The sequence below is a fragment of the Natator depressus genome, chromosome 11 (assembly GCF_965152275.1).
Source record: "Natator depressus isolate rNatDep1 chromosome 11, rNatDep2.hap1, whole genome shotgun sequence".
In the NCBI taxonomy this organism is placed as follows: Eukaryota; Metazoa; Chordata; order Testudines; family Cheloniidae; genus Natator; species Natator depressus.
The window spans coordinates 10,500,455-10,516,843 of record NC_134244.1 but is presented as its reverse complement, the minus strand read 5'-3'; the positions used below and the strand labels follow the sequence as shown (position 1 = coordinate 10,516,843).

The 16,389-nt window shown below is 44.2% G+C and overlaps 1 protein-coding gene across 5 annotated transcripts in view; it reads left to right on the top strand.

The window, feature by feature from the left end:
- The window catches only part of SEMA5B (semaphorin 5B), a 352,197-nt gene that overhangs the window by 245,115 nt on the left and 90,693 nt on the right, over positions 1-16,389 (top strand). For 4 of the 5 annotated variants that reach the window (XM_074967132.1, XM_074967133.1, XM_074967134.1 and 1 more), the window contains one exon: positions 4,063-4,125. The exons of the other annotated variant lie outside the window; for it this stretch is intronic. In XM_074967132.1, coding sequence (XP_074823233.1) covers positions 4,063-4,125 — 63 coding nt within the window. The remainder of the gene's footprint in view (positions 1-4,062; positions 4,126-16,389) is intronic. 5 annotated transcript variants of the gene reach the window in all.

Sequence of the window (16,389 nt, the reverse complement as noted above, 5' to 3'; positions counted from 1 at the left end):
TTTAAGAACACTTTCACTACAAATATGACAAATCGCAAAGAAGGTACCAATGTAAGATTTCTAAAGATAGCTACAGCACTCGACCCAAGGTTTAAGAATTTGAAGTGCCTTCCAAAATCTGAGAGGGACGAGGTGTGGAGCATGCTTTCAGAAGTCTTAAAAGAGCAACACCTTGATGCGGAAACTACGAAACCCGAAACACCAAAAAAGAAAATCAACCTTCTGCTGGTGGCATCTGACTCATGATGATGAAAATGAGCATGTGTCAGTCCGCACTGCTTTGGATTGTAATCAGGCAGAACCTGTCATCAGCATAGACGCATGTCCTCTGGAATGGTGGCTGAAGCATGAAGGGACATGTGAATCTTTAGTACATCTGGCACGTAAATATCTTGCGACGCCAGCTACAGCAGTGCCATGTGAATGCCTGTTGTCACTTTCAGGTGACATTGTAAACAAGAAGCGGGCAGCATTATCTCCTGCAAATGTAAACAATCTTGTTTGTCTTAGCAATTGGCTGAAGTAGGAGTGAGTGGACTTGCACGCTCTAAAATTTTACATTGTTTTATTTTTGAATGCAGTTATTTTTTGTTTATAATTCTACATTTGTGAGTTCAACTTTCATGATAAAGAGCTTGCACTACAGTACTTGTATTAGGTGAATTGAAAAATACTATTTCTTTTGTTTTTTTACAGTGCAAATACTTGTAATCAAAAATAAATATAAAGTGAGCACTGTACACTTTGTATTTTGTGTTGTAATTGTAATCAGTATAGTTGAAAATGTAGAAAACATCCAAAAACATTTAAATAAACAGTATTCTATTATTGTTTAACAATGCGATTAACAGCGATTAATTTTTTAGTCACTTGACAGCCCTAATTTTTACCCACCCCTTGACCGCCCGATTCTGGAAGGGCCTATTACGTAAATATCCACCCATTCAGCCCATCACTTCCCAATGGGACCTCAGCCTAGTCCTTACCTCTTCAATGAACTCTCCCTTCGAACTGCTGGCCTCCTGCACTCTCCCTATTCTCTCCAGAAAGGTCGCTTTCCCTGTTGCCATTACCTCAGCAACATGGCTCAGCTATTTGATGAGGTGGGAGTTATGATGGCAAACTCCCCCTTTTACCACGTTCCATAAGGACACGGTCTCACTGCAACTGCATCCCAAGTTTCGGCCAAAAGTCATTTCACAATTCCACCCCAACTAACCCATACACCCACCTACCTTCTTTCCAAAACTACATGCCTTGAACGAGGAATGGCGGCTTCATTCCCTCGAGGTGCATGGGGCCCTGGCCTTTTACCTACAAAGGACAAAGCCATTCGAGAAGTCGGTCTCGCAAGCTATTTGTCGCCGTAGCGGAGAGAATTAAAGGACAGGCCATTTCCACCCAGAGAATCTGTAAGTGGGTCTCAGGGCACATTATGCGTTTCTATCACTTGTCAGGGTTCTCCCCACCAGATGAGATATGAGCTCATTCCATGAGAGTGCAGGCATCAACCACAGCCCAACTACATGACCTGCCCCTTGCGGACATATGTAAGGCGGCCATGTGGAGTTCGGTACACACCTTTTCCTCTCACTGTGCTCTGGTACATGATTCTGTGACGGATACCTCATTCGACACAGCAGTCCTCCATTCTACAGTTCAGCCATCTTCCTCACGCCCTCTGTCTCTCAAAGTACTGCTTGTCAGTCACCCTCTATGGAATACAATAGGGACGATCACTTGAAGAAGACCGCCAAGCAATACTACTTCGAAAAGCTCTGGCTCCAGGTGCATGTGCATAACCCTTAATGGAATACAGATCAGGACCACCCATCTCAAAGAACCTCCAGTTGCAGGTAAGTCACCTCCCCTTTTTGTTTTCATTTTGTCCTGCCAAGCGCTGTCATGCTAAATGGGTGCTGTAAAGGAGAGTGCTGCTTCTGAGTGTTTCTGAAATGGGAAGAAAACCATCAAATAAGCTATTTGCTCTGGAGTTTGTGTGGTGATGGTGGTCCTTTTTTGTGTGGTGGTTGTTGGGTTGGTTTTTGTTTAGCTTGTCAAAAATTAATCTTAGGCTAGAGAATATTGTAGCTAGCTGGCTGTGGTGATGGGACTGAACCAGAACCTAGAATCCAACACCCCTGGCTGTTGTGTTACACCTCTCTGATGGGAGCTGCCAGTTAAAAGTCCACACCTGGGCTGAAGGGACTGTTGGAGTCATCTCCCTACCTCTGATGGTGTCTTTCCCCTATCCAGATACTGCAAAACTGTCCCTTCCAGTGGAGAGTTATCCCCAAGCTTGTAAAATACTTGTGTAGAGCAAATGTTTGGCCTTTGGAATGGGCTGAGTTGCATTAAATGACAGGTAATTCCCCAAACAATTCCCAGGAAAAGTTCACCCCCCATTCCTTCCATATTCCAGTGCAATGCGCTCGCTCGCGCTCTCTCTCTCTCTCTCTCTCTCTTGTGCAAACACACATACACACACACTTTTAGTTCTCCAGCTTGAACGGAGTGCTCTGATGATAATATACAAAGCACAGTTTTAAGGACCAATATATAAACAGTCCCAAACACTTCCCTACAAAGTGCTACTTAATATAAACGTGCTTACTGGGTGGCGCTACCTACGTCCTTGGTTATGATTATGAGAAAGTGTATTTTGTTGAATTGGGTAAACTAATAGGTCCCCTCTTTTCTGCAGGCACTCCTCTGTCTCCCATGGGAACCTGGGTTCATCTTATGTTAAGGGGACAATTTCTGGAAACAGGATTAAAATATTGGCAGCAGTCAGAAAGTGGGGGAAAGTTCAGTTCTAGACCAAACTTTGCTGCTGTTACCAATCTTTGTTATGAGCTGAAAAAACAAAACAAACCCCTGGCTCCTTTAGGGGAGTTTGGATCCATATCTGAACCTTGCAATCCTGGCCCATCTTTCGTTAGAGGGCTATTTTGCTAGCACTCAGAGCAATGTACAGTATGCATATCAGTGTGTATTTTCACTGCCAGTTATTAAAGCTAAGAATATTTGTTTGATTTTTTTTTAAATGCTTAAAGGGGGGAAAATGGAGAAAGTGGTAAATGGCTGGATCTGATGCTGGTATTTTTTTAAGGCTGCATGTTGCTCTGTGTTTGATACAGTATTGCTGGGGGTCTGACTCCTCTTTCAAAGCAGTCCCTATGGGTCAGATCCTCAGCTGGTATAGATTGGCATAGCTCCACTGTTGGGCAATGCAACATAGCCAAGTCTTAAATTCTATATAGCATTTCCTGGAGCCCCCATCCCACCCCCACCCCACATTCGGGGGGCCGAGTCCCCCTGGGGCTCGGGGCTTCAGCCCCAGATTTAAAAATATTTACCGGAGCTACATTCTGGACAGCTCCAGCTGAATTTAAGCACCGAGCATAGCCATTTTACACCAGCTAAGTATCTGGCCTAAGCACTCCACATTTCTTTAGATTACAATCACCTTGAGGTCTCTTTCCCCCATATTCCCTCACCAAGATATCCCTTCATTTCTCATCTTATCCAACTGATTTTGCAGTGTGACTAACACTAGGTTTCAGTAATAGGGTGATTATCTCAGGGGAGCTTTTAAGAAAACTACAAATTTGTGCAAAATTATTGTTGAATACCTATGACTTTGCTGTAAGGAATTTTTGTTGTTGTTGTTCCATTTAGTGTTTAAAGCTGGTACTTTTACACTGCACTGTACCTTTAAAAAGGGCAAAGTCCTGGTGTATGGGGCTTGTGCATTGGACCCTTCCACTTGAATTATAATCAGATGTTGTATTTACATGTAAATTAAAATCTGTTCTCTGTTAACATGTTAGTTGCCTCACCCTCTGGACGGTTCATCCATATATCATTTGTTTGCACTGTGAGCACAAGAAGAATGATATATATGACATTATGTTTACTGTCCCAGTGCCTGCTGCAAATTGCACTGCATAAATTGACTTGAGATGCTTGCTCTTGTTTCTTTGAGTCTCCAGATGTGGTTTAGCCAAGAAGCAATAGTTCACACTATTATCATGTGACTTGTACATTTTGGTTTCCCAGGCAACAGAATGGGGCTCAGATGAAGACACTAGGAGGTCCTGTCAGAGTAAAGGAAAAACTGAGGTAAGTTTTGCTTTGGCACAAAGAGGCTGCAGTTAAATGATTTGCTTCACACCCTTGGAAATACATGCAGGGAGCATCTGACACCCGCTCAAGTTTGTAAATCTGCAGGGTTTTAGAGCCTCCACAACAAATGCATAAGCTACATAGAACCAGCCATTTCAGAGGCCCTCTGTTCCAGTTATTAGACCTGCTCTGCATGAAATTTGAAGGTAATTCACTGCTGGAAGGGGTGTAATTTGTGACAAATCAGAGAGCAGAATGGTGGCAGACCAGGAGTAACATTTATTGTATAGTTGAGACTGATCAGGTCAGCTTGCTCTTGGTGTGAGGCAGTCAGATTCTGGATCTCAGCCATGTCAGTTTGCATTCGGCTTTAATTACAGACAAGCACATGTCCTGGTATAATTCACTCAAACAGCATTGTTTACTCTGATGACACAAAACAATTCTCTACATCAGGGACATTGCAGCATTCTTTATAAGATAGGTCCACCTTCCTAGAACGCAATTCAAACCAAAAACAGTCCATGTAAAGAGCTTGGATTCCAGCACATCTGAATTTGTGGGTGTTTTTGATTCAAGCTCAGATCCGCACCCACAATTTGCAAATGGCCACTATCTTCATAAGAAACCCAAACAAACCCCCGGATCTGAAAGCTGGGAACTTCAGGGTGTTTGAAATTATTATTCCTGTATTACAGTAGCACCTGTAGGCCCCAACTGAGACCGGGGCCCCATTTCGCGAGGTGCTGTACATACATATAGTGTATATATATTTAAAAAAAGGCGTTGCCACAAAAAACTTAATCTAAACCAGACAGACAAACAAAGGAAGTGTCATTATCCTTTACGGATAGGCAGCTGAGACAGAGACCAATGGAGCAGCTCATCCAAGGTCACCCAGGAAATCTGTGGTAGAGCCAGATCTTGAACTTAGCTTTCCTGAGTCCCAGTGTGGTACTTTAACCCCAAGCTTAGCTTGTTACCTTCTATGTATTGCATTCATTTTTAAGCACACAAAATGAGTTAGCCTGAATTTCTCAACGTGAGTCAATCTCTGATACTAAGTCTCTGGCAAGCTTGGAGCTAAGCAATGCAAGTGTCATGGGGGCATCAACTAGAGCAGGAGTGGGGAACCTTTTTTCTGTCATGGGCCATTGACCCAGAGAAAAAATCAGTCACGGGCCACTCACCCGCTGGGAGGCTGCGGAGACTTGGGGCTTCCCCCTCACGGCGGGGCAAGCCAGCCCTTACGACTCCAGCCCCGGGGGAGGGCACTGCAGGGTGGATGAAATTAACGAATGGGCTGGATCTGGCCCATGGGTTGTAGTGCCCCACCCCTGAACTAGAGTATTATAGAGCACCTGCATTATACAGATAAATGCTGCGATCACTCTAGACACATTGTGGAGGTAAACAAGTAATCTAGCCAGCCAGCAAAGGATGAACTCAGGAAAAAAACCAAACAAACCAAGATGGGAGAGAAATTAAAAAAATCAAGACACTGGCAACTTTTTAAGATGAATCTGAAATCTTCTGTACTTACGTTTTAGAATATATAGGTTAAAGTGAGCATTTTGCTATCACTATCCAGTGTGGAATGCGGAAGAGTAAAATGGCATTCCATTGTTCATGAAGTACTTGAATTTATAACCAAGCATTATTTTGTCAAGCCACAGAGCAACCAGTGTGAGATTTCCATGCACTCAACTGAACATGTCGCATGATAATTTCCCTTTTATCTTTTTAACGTCATGTCAGTGGAAAGCAATGGTCTGAGTGTCTGTTTTTTTCCTGCCTACTCTGTCCCTGCAGATCACATGGCAGAATTTGACAAACATTTCACAAGAGGATAATGTTCTGAAAAGTTGAGTTCAAACTCATTTTGATTCGTAGCTTAGAAGATCTTAGTGCATGCAGTTGGCCTTTGTTTGCAGATGTGTCTTGAATCCATCTTACAGTTCTCAGGGACAATAGTAGAGTGGCGCTGAGCTATTAGAAGCACTAAAAGCAGACAGGTGTTGCCTAGTGGTCTCACAACAAGGCCTGGAGCTAGGCAGGAGGGAGGAAAAATGGTCCAGTGGTTTATGGTGCTAATTTGAGACTCAGGAGAGCTAGGTTCAAATCCTTGCTCTGTCAGTCTTTTTATGTGACAAATGACTTAGTCTCTCTGTCCCTCATCTGTATGATGGGGGTGATAGCCCTGCCTTACCTCACAGGGGTGTTGTGAAGATAAATACACTGAAGATTGTGAAATGCTCAGATACTGAAATAATGGGCATCAAAGAGAGAGAGCCAAGAGTCCTGGACATCAGTTACCCCATAGCTAAATTATTTGACCTGTCTGCTTTAGTTCCCCCATTCAAACATGTATTTATTTATTTGTGCTTTTCAGGGAGGGGTTTTCAAAGCCACCTAGGGTATTACAGTGCCCAAACCCCAATCATTTTCTGGCAATTGAGAGTCTAAATCAGATCCCTCAGGTAGCTTAGAAAATCTTACCATAGAGTGCCCAGAGCTTCAGCCTAAGAATACAAGTCACAGTTTAAATATTAACAAGATACATGGTGAGCTGCTCATATATTGCTGTAATAATGAGAACTGTAGTAGTAACTCTACATCTGACCACCTATTGCATGAGGCTGGGTGCTTCGGGATTGCAGGTTAAAACCAACATCTTAAAGTGTCACCTTATTGGCTGGCAGTGCATCGTGTGACATTGTGCTGCCTCTTTCTCTGTCTTTCAAGTGATGTCACATTGAGGATGTGGCTAGCATGAGTTACAGGGTGGACCATGGGGAGTAGTGACCCCGTTGGGTCAAAGACACGTTCATTGTCGCTAGCGAGGAACTCAGCATTCAGTATTTTTTGGTCTATCATTAGCTGAGGTTCCTCTCTGGTTGTATAACAATCAGACCCCACCACTGGTCATTTTGCATAGTAAAAGGACACTGGCAGTGCTCCAAACACGTGAGTGAGTGCTAAATTATTTTGAGCTCTCCAAATTGGCGTGCCTTCCCGCTAGGGACTGAGCGGATAGTGTGGGAAACTTCAGCGGAGGCTGCCTGAAATGTACAGTTGTGAGAGTCCCAGGCTGTATGGCTGTCAGTAATACAGAGGTCAGAAAGGAAAAAAAGAGACAAGGAGCTAATAGTGATTGGGGAGCAATAAATCTTACTGAGGGAAGCACCTGATTAAAAGTTCAACTAGAAGAAATCCTACCATGGCATTCGTTGTATGCTTGATCAGCAATATGCTCTTATTCCTCTCGTGCATTCAGGGGCCAGGCTTTCCCATGTGCTGAGCCCAGATACAAGGGCTTGGCGCTGGTATTCCTCTGGGCCAGGGGCTGGAATCAGCTGTCCCCAGGTGTGGAGTGACTCTTGTGCTCCAAGAGAATGTTCTCTGCAGGCTGATTCCCATGCTGTGCCGAAGGTGTGTCCTCTTAGTTCCATTTCACCCAGGGCCCTCTCCACCCCTTGGGAAGGACATGAGCCGGATATGATAGGGGCCATAAAAATACCTAGATAGATGGATATAGATAAACGGAGATGAGTCCAGATTTGCCCCTTATTATAATTTTTCCAAGGACCCAACCCTGTGTTCCCTCTACTCCCGTTAACTGGGCAGTGCCGGATTGATCCCCAAGTTTGATATGAGGTCCACTGAAATAAAACGGGCTGGAAAATCATTAGCAAATCCTGCTCAGTATCTGCTGCATGCCAAGGAAAGACAGCTTGGCTGGGATGCAGGCTAAGCTGATTAATGGAATTGTTTGTCTAAGGAAATAAATATAAATATCTGAAAGCGTATTAATAACAGTGCTCGGAAGCCTGCAAGGGGGTGATTTTTTTCAAGAAGGGGTGGACTGCAGCAAATAAATTAAATCCGTCTGCTGCAGCCTAAAATGAAATGGCTTTGAGGGAGCAGCGTGGAGTTCTGCTGGTTAATGCTCTGTACTACAATGCCCGGGGGGAGAGACGGGCTCAATTAATTGCTGTTAGTGCTCCTTTAGGCTGGGAATGCTGTAGAGTGAAGGAGAATGTGTAGAAGAGGAGAGTCTTGGGTCACTCAACTGGGTTCTCCTCTGGCTAGCGAAGGTGACCAGTCAATCCAGCCCGGCCAATAGGTCTGGGATTGTGCTAAGGTTCTTCTTGGAGGGATGATGTAAATGGAAGGGGGAGAGATTGTGAGCTTCAGTGCTGATGCCTCAGAGGGAGAAGAGGCCAGAAGAAGCTGTCACACTTTCTCAACGCACTCAGGATTATAAATCACCTTGTTACCCCTTCTGCCTCAGAGAGAGCGAGCTCCCTGTCACTCCAGTCTGTTAGCCACCTGGTCTCCTCAGAAACTCTCCCAGCCTTTATTTCACCTTGCAGTTCATCTTTAGGTGCACCCTAATCCCTGAGCCCTCTTGAAGAGCGTTCTCCTGTAGCATCCAGCCCCTGTCACTGGACACTCACAGAAATAACCAAGTTTGCTGTCTCCAAAGAGAAAGTATACACACCAGCCTGTTTGGTTTAGCGGAGCATTCACACTTCACTTAATATGCAGCACTGAGATGAATTTTTAATAAAACCAAGAATAAGTTTATTACGAAACAACAGAGATTTAATTGATACTGAATAGGGATAGTGGAAACAGAATTGGGTACAATTAAAACAAAAGTATAGCACCCTTTTTTAAGAGATTAAACAATTTTAGCCTGCTACAATCCTTGTCTAACGAAAGTTGCTCACCTAAAGCAACTTTTCAGTGTCACTAGCCCCGTCCCAGGCCAGGATCCAACTTTCATTAATGCAAAAATTGCCATTCTTTTTGCTCCCTCAGTGATGGATAGCAAAATGGTTCTTTTTCCTTTTTATAGTCCGGTAATCCTTTGAAATGGATCCTTTTGAAGTGTACCTCCAGATAAGATCCTTCTCCCCTGCTGCTTGTGCTGCAGTGTGCTGACACCATGCTGCTTTCCCATCCTCTGGTTAACTTGACCTTCTTGTGTACCTCAGATGCAAATGTACCTCCCATTGGGTTTGGCTTACCGTGTTTAATTTGCATCCAAGACCTAGGCAGACAGGTAAACCAACATTCCTTTGTCTGGGAAAAACTTGTTTATCAACCCCTGCCTGCTTACATAGTTTAAACATACGTTTAGTACGTTAATTACTCCTGGGGGAATTCTGCGCCACAGTGCATGCGCAGAATTTATGTCCCCCGCAGATTTATTTGCTTCCCCGCAGAAAAAATGACTTTCTGATGGGGAAGCAAAGGGAAGCCACAAGAGCAGTCATGCAACCCTTACCAAGCAGTATGTTTCAGGTGCCCAGGGCAGCTGGCAGAGAGGTAAATTGCTGGTGGCGGGATTGGGGAAGACCTGGCTGGTGGCTCCTACCCTGACAAGCCCTACTCCCCCTACATCTAGACCACCCCAGTGAGCCTCCTGCACCCGGACCCACTCACCCCCACCCCACCCCGAGCCCCAACCAGCTGCACCTGGATCCCCACCCAGCTGAGCTCCACTCTCCCAGCATCTGGACACCCTCATTAAGCTCCCAACACCCAGACCACCATGCTGAGCTCTATTCCCGACACACCCAGTTCTCCCCACTGAGCCCCAACCATCTTCACCTGGACCCCCTTGCAGAGTCCTATTACCATTGCACCCATAACCCCACAACAAGCCCCTGAGCATCCAGATCTCCCCCGCCACCCAGATCCCCCATTGAGCCACGCGCACCCAGATTGCCCCACACAGAACCCTCTCAACCCATATCTGGATCCCTTCACGCTAAGCCCCTCCACACGTGGATCCTGCATTGCTGAGCCTGCCTGCCCACACCTGGTGCAACTGACATGGAGGGGCAGGACCCTGGGGCGGTTCTGGGGCAGGCTTGGTCCTTGCGCTGTGTCAGAGTTGGATGCAGCCTCACCGCTGAGTCCATGTCCCGGGGGGAGCTGCACAGTGATCTCCCACCTCTGTGCAGCCAGTGGCCTGTGCTCCCCAATCCAATGATGGAGCCTCCACATTTATTTGACAAATAAAATTTGCAGAATTATAAAATATTGTGTGCAGAATTTATAATTTTTTGGCACAGAATGCCCTCAGGAATAGTACATGCAACTACTAACATATTACTTGTACATACATCACGCAGTGCTTATGAGGACCACTAGGATATAAGCTTTCATTTGATATCATCTTGATCAATAAATGCTATGATAGGAATGTGTTAGGTGTAGTGAATTTGTCAGGGCTTATTGTAGTTGCTGACACAGGGTGGCAAACCACCAAGGTGTCACGGAAGCCCTTTTCCTTCCCACTCCACCACTCACACACAGCGAGCAGGAATAATCTGCTTGGGTCTTCCTGGCAGTGCCATAGAACTTCTAAGGGGCATGCCTGGGGAGGGCTGCCCGCGCGCACTGGGATGATTGCACTCTGATGGCTATACCTGTTACATGTGAATAGAAACAGGCGTGCCTCCGAGGCTTCTCCCACACTTTTACCAGCCAGAATTTCGTCTCGTCAGGGCTTCTCCACGGGAGCGCAGTATGTTTTCTGTTCCAGGCAAACCCTGACCCACAGGAGGCATAGTCGAGCCCGCTGCAGCTGAATGCACTCGTGTTCACTGTCCCTGCAGCTGAGAGGGCCATGAACAATGTCTTTAAATGTATAGAGCTGTAAGTGGGAACTGAAGCACGCCCTGGTGCTGTGGAAATTCCCCAAATCCCATCCCTGTCAAGAAATGTTTCCCCTGCATTCAATCAATGCCATAGATAGAGCCATGAGTCGTTGACAGTAAGGTGTAAGTTACAGTAGAAAATACTGAATCATAGAATTAGAGAAGAAATACCAGCCAGGGACAGTCTAGAGTCCATCCCCTGATACCCACCATGCAGAGTCTCTCCCCATTGTGTATTCTTCACTATTTGGTCTGATCCACTTTTAAATGACTCAGGCAGTGTGGCTTCCAATGCCTCATTTGGGAGGGTAGGAATTGGCATATTAACTGAGAGCTTGTCTTCACTTAAAACACGACAGCAGCACAGCTGCGGCACTTCAATGTAAACACTACCTGCGCCTACGGGAAGGAGTCTCCCATCGGTGGAGATAATCCACCTCCCACAGAGGCAGTCGCTAGGTCAATGGAAGAATTCTTCCATTGACCTAACGCTGTCTACATGAGGACTTAGGACAAGTCTACACTACTGCAGCGTCTGGTGAAGACACACTATGCCGACAGGAGAGCGCTCTCCCGTCAGCATCATTACTCCACCTCAATGAGAGCTGGAAGCTAGGTTGGTGGGAGTGAGAGTGTCTCCTGCCCACTTAGCACTGGTGTGGACAGAGCTTAGGTTGATGTAACTTGCATCGCTCAGGGGGTGGCTTTTTCACACCCCTGAGCGACATAAGTTACATCAACTTAAGCGGTAGTGGAGACAAGCCCTTAGGTTGGCTTAACAATGCCACTCAAGGGTATGCATTTTTTGCATCCCTGACCAATATAGTTAAAGTGACCTAGTTTTCTACTGTAGACTAAGCCTCAGACCAGTGGTCCACCCAGTTCAGTATCTTGACTGTTACAGCACCAGCAGGGCCAATCATAGTGGGGGCCCAGGAGAGCCATTTGGCCTGGGCTTCAAGCTCATAGGGGGCCTCAAATTTAGACACTTGTTAATTTTTTGGCATTTGATAAGTTTCTCAACATGTTTTTATGAGCATCCCTATCGGACCAAAATGTGGCACACACACTCAGCTTAGAGCTGCAAATTTAAGCAAATAAGAGAAATATTCAAATTATGTCTCACTCTTCTTCTTTTTTATTTTTTTGGGTGCCTTATTTTATTTTCATGTGTCATCATTTTTTATTTTTATTATGGCTTGGGGCCTCTAAAGCTGGAAGTGGCCCGGGCCTCTTTGGACCTCTGAGAGGGCCTGAGCACCAGTAACAGCTGCTTCAGAGGAAAGATCCAAGAAATCTTTCAGTGGTAGCTATGGAATAACCTACCCACAGGGAGGATTTTTTCCTAGCCCCTTCAGCCCTTTTTACTAGAGGCTGGTTGAAACGCTGAAGCATGAGAATTTTTATCCCTTCCAAAACACGTGGAATAAAACCCTTGCTGTTGAAACTCTAGATGTTCTTTTTCTCCATATAAACTCCTATTCCTTTTTTTAAAAATACTTCTAAACTCTTGGCCTGGATGATATCTTGTGGCAATGAGTTCCACAGGTTAATTGTACATAGTGTGAAAATATACTTCCATTTATCCACAGCCAAGATCTGACCATTAGGGGTTTTAATTGAAGTCCTCCTCTTACCTATACCTTTGTTCAACATTACCCCATTTCTCCTAGTAAAACCATTGTGAACCGCACCCCAAGTGGATCCCTCCTTGCTCCCTCCCTCCCTCCTTGCTATCTGAATGGCTTATTTGTTTCTTTGCCAAGGGCAACAGATCATCCAGAATCAATCCTTTCTCATTATATCACGTGTTTGTATTTTTACATGATGCTAGTTTCATGATCCACCAAGATATTCAGCTCACCTGCTGTACACCATCTTGAGCCAAATGACTAAAAACCAAATAAAAAGCACACAGAAAACCCAGCCCCACTGGTTTATTCAAAGTGAGGTCCCAATTAAAGGGGGTCACAGCATATAGTTAGACATCAGAAGGAAAAATACACCTGTGTCATGAGATTAAGATGTTCAAAGATGACACATTACATGCCTTGGGAAGCATCTACAGCAGGTTTGTTCTTAATATGCTGAAAACTGCCTTTTGATTGTTCTCTGAACCTCAGCCCAGCAGGGACTTCCGCCCCCTTTATTTGCCTTGCTGGTCTCCCCAGATGAAGAAGGGCAGTAATGGGGAGAAGGCGAGAAAGGCGCCATTTTCTGTGATTGGGTTTGAAATGCTCTTGGTGAACATTCAGAGCAGCCTGCAAATGTGTAAATGCCAGAATGAGGCCTGCTCTTAATACCTTGCTGGTCGCTATTACGTCATTCATGGCCAAATGTTGGAACGAATGAAACAAAGTAGCAAAGACTTAAATTAGGTGGCAACAATCAAAGTAATGGAAACAAAACTGAGCATTAATTAGCAAGGATCGTGATGGCTTCTCTATCACTGACCATTTTAAAATCAAGATTGGATGTTTTTCTGAAAGATCTGCTCTAGGAATTATTCTGGGGAAGTCCTATGGCCTGTGTTCTACAGGCGGTCAGACTAGGTGGTTACAATGGTCCTTTCTGGTCATGAAATCTATGAATAAATGGAACTGCAAGTGAGGGCTTTAGTGAAGTTCTCTCATTGATATTGAAGTGGGATGACCTAGTGGATTGAGTACTAGGCCAGCAGCTAGATGCTCATGCTTTCTAGGAAAACAGGAATAGCTCAGCTGGATCAGACCAATGGTCCATCTCCTTTAGTATCTTTTCTCTGAGAGTGGCCAGTGCTAGATGCCTCAGAAGACGGAGCAAGAACCCCGAAGTGGATAATTATGGAATAGCCTGTCCTTAGTGGAAGTTCTTTCTGACCCCATTACTCAGAGGTTGGCTTATTTATATCAGTTCCACACTTTTTTTTGAAAATAATCCCATCTGTTGTAATGGGGGCTGTTTTTGTTAGCGATGTAAATGTCCAGTCCTTTTTTTGGTATCTGGTTTAGCTCTTGGACTCAGTAATATTTTGTGGTGATGAATTCCACAGGCTGATAGGTCACAGGTTCATCTGGGCTGGTGTCATGACATCAGATTGTGATGTAAATATTGTTGTGTCATGGAGTCTGGCTTGCCAAACTTTGTGACCTGGAGCAAAACCTCTTTGGATTCAGCCACACCTATTTAGAACAGTAATTGCTCCACATCTAGACAGCAAAATCTAGCACTGAATAGCTTCTATTTGTTTAAAACGTTTATGTCTAAGAAGCTGGCAAGTCAGAGGCTGTGAGTTGGAGTTGGTTATTCTACAGCATTTGAGTTAATTTCACTAACCAGTTAAAAATTTAAGTTATAGGGAGAAGTGTATCAAATACAGCCACAGATGACTTTTCAGAGAGACCCCAGCTCTTGTGGACAAGGTGGTAAATTTAAAGAATGTGTATAGAAGGCTGATCTTTTACAAAGGTATTTTTGAGTGGGAGGGAGACAAGAGGGTATTTCATGTTAAGCAAATGAGGAAGTTTCGAGAGTCAGTGAATCTAAACGTTTCTGTACCATTCTTGCTTTTGCGTGAGGCTTTCGCATAGCACAGACTGAGGCAACTGAGAGAGTGGAGCCATCAGTGAAAAACTTAAGATTAATACAGTACTATTTTTACGGATGTGTAGGAGGGTGTGCTGTTTGGTGGCTAGAAGTGGGGACTGGAACCCAAGACTCTTGGGTCCTGTTCTCAGAGCTGCCACTGACCCTATGTTCATGACCTTGGGCAAGTCCCTTAACATCTCTTTGCCACAGTTCACCTTTCTGTAAACAGGGAAGAATAACGCTTACCTGCTTCAGAAGGATGTTATGAGGCTTTAAATAATGTAAAGGAAAATACTTTAAGCTCAGTGGATAAAAAGAGCTATGTTATCATTTCCTTTCTTCCTGAAGCGTGCAGCATTGTTGTTCTTATTAGAGGCTTAGTTTCGTTAAAAAAGCTATACAGGTTTCAGGCAATTATTTTGTAGGAATAAGACAATTACGTTTGCCCCATGTTATTGGTCTGCCTTGCACTGTTCCCTTCTTCCTCCTCCCAAGTGGTGTAAAAAATGCCACAGTTTGCCCTAGTTTCTATTACAGCCAATGAAAACTTTAGCAGATTCATCTCATTCAATTTTTGTGAAAAATAACAGCTGTCAAATGCTTCTGTTTTAACCTACTACCCCAGACTAACCATGTTCTTTGCTGCCATGATCAGGAGCGGGCAAGCTGAGTCAAAGGTCAGAATGAATTGCTACAAGCTCAGACCACGGTGGTAAGATCTCCTCAATATAGGTTCCTTAGCCATTCACCTTCTGTTTTGCTAAATGGCCTGCATTTTTGCTCAAGTGAGCACAATTAAAAACGGTGCTTAACCAGGCAAAAATACAGGTAATTTACCAGCCAGGTTGGGATGCTTTGAGCATCCTAATCACCCTGGAGTAGAATTCATGTCATACTTTGCTGCTTATTGTTTCTTGCTGCCTGAAGACTCAGGAAGACCTTGCAGCATCGGTTTACAGATCGTTCATTTTTTCAGTGTTATGTTGTCAGCCATGAGGTTTTTTTTGTAAAATGGAAGTGAAGGTCCAGAATATAGTTCCGTAAATGTTGTTTATTTTGTTCCTACAATAATAAAGAGAGGAATCTAGGCAAGACTCTACGCACCCCTAACACCAGTTACCCCCAAAAGATCAAATTAAACAAGTAGCTAATTCAGATCAGATGCTGATTACAATCCCCTCAAGGCTGGGGGAATTGGGAGTAGGAGTGGGGTCAGGTTAGTTTCTTTGAGACTGGAATTTGGATACAAATTGGCATATTGGGTTAGATGCTGAACCTAAATAGAAAATTCTGTGGGGAAAATTCTGTGGCCCATGTTTAGTAATTTATATAGCAGCCACTGACCAAAGTGTTCTTGGTCCTGTACAGCTATCAAACCCAAATCTGCAGTCCTAATTCAGGCAAAACTCCCACTGCGTTATTGCCAGAGTTGGGATTGCGGAACTATGACTTACATATACAAGAATTACTTTACTCACCAGTGAAATGCAGCCACCTCTAGGGTAGAGGAGGGCAATCAGATCACACAGCACAACAGAACGAGAGGAGACATGGTCAGACAAGCCCTTAGTCTTATTTTAAAAAGCACAAGAGCTTTAATTTCAACACAAAACAGGTATAAGGGTCTTGTTATTTAAAGTCCTGTTTGATAGACAAAACCACAGTTTATCTGCTTCTGAACGATGAAGTGGTGAATTGACCCAGCTAGGATTTGAAGCTCTGGTTCCAGGGCACTTGGGGTTTCAAATCTGATCCCTGTTATATCTGATCAAGAAGTAATAAACCTGAAATTAAGATTGGCAGGTACCGACTCAACGGGAAGTGCAGCCTTCACATGGAATCTTTGAGTGCTCCCAGACTAGCTCTGAAAATGCACATCCCATTGCCTGGGAGCATCTTTAAAAAAAAACAAAACAAAAAACAAACAAACAAACAAAAAAAACTCAAATATTCTTAACATCAGTATCTTGTTCTTAGCTAATGGTGGTAGCCTTTCCTTAAATACAATCCTTCCAGG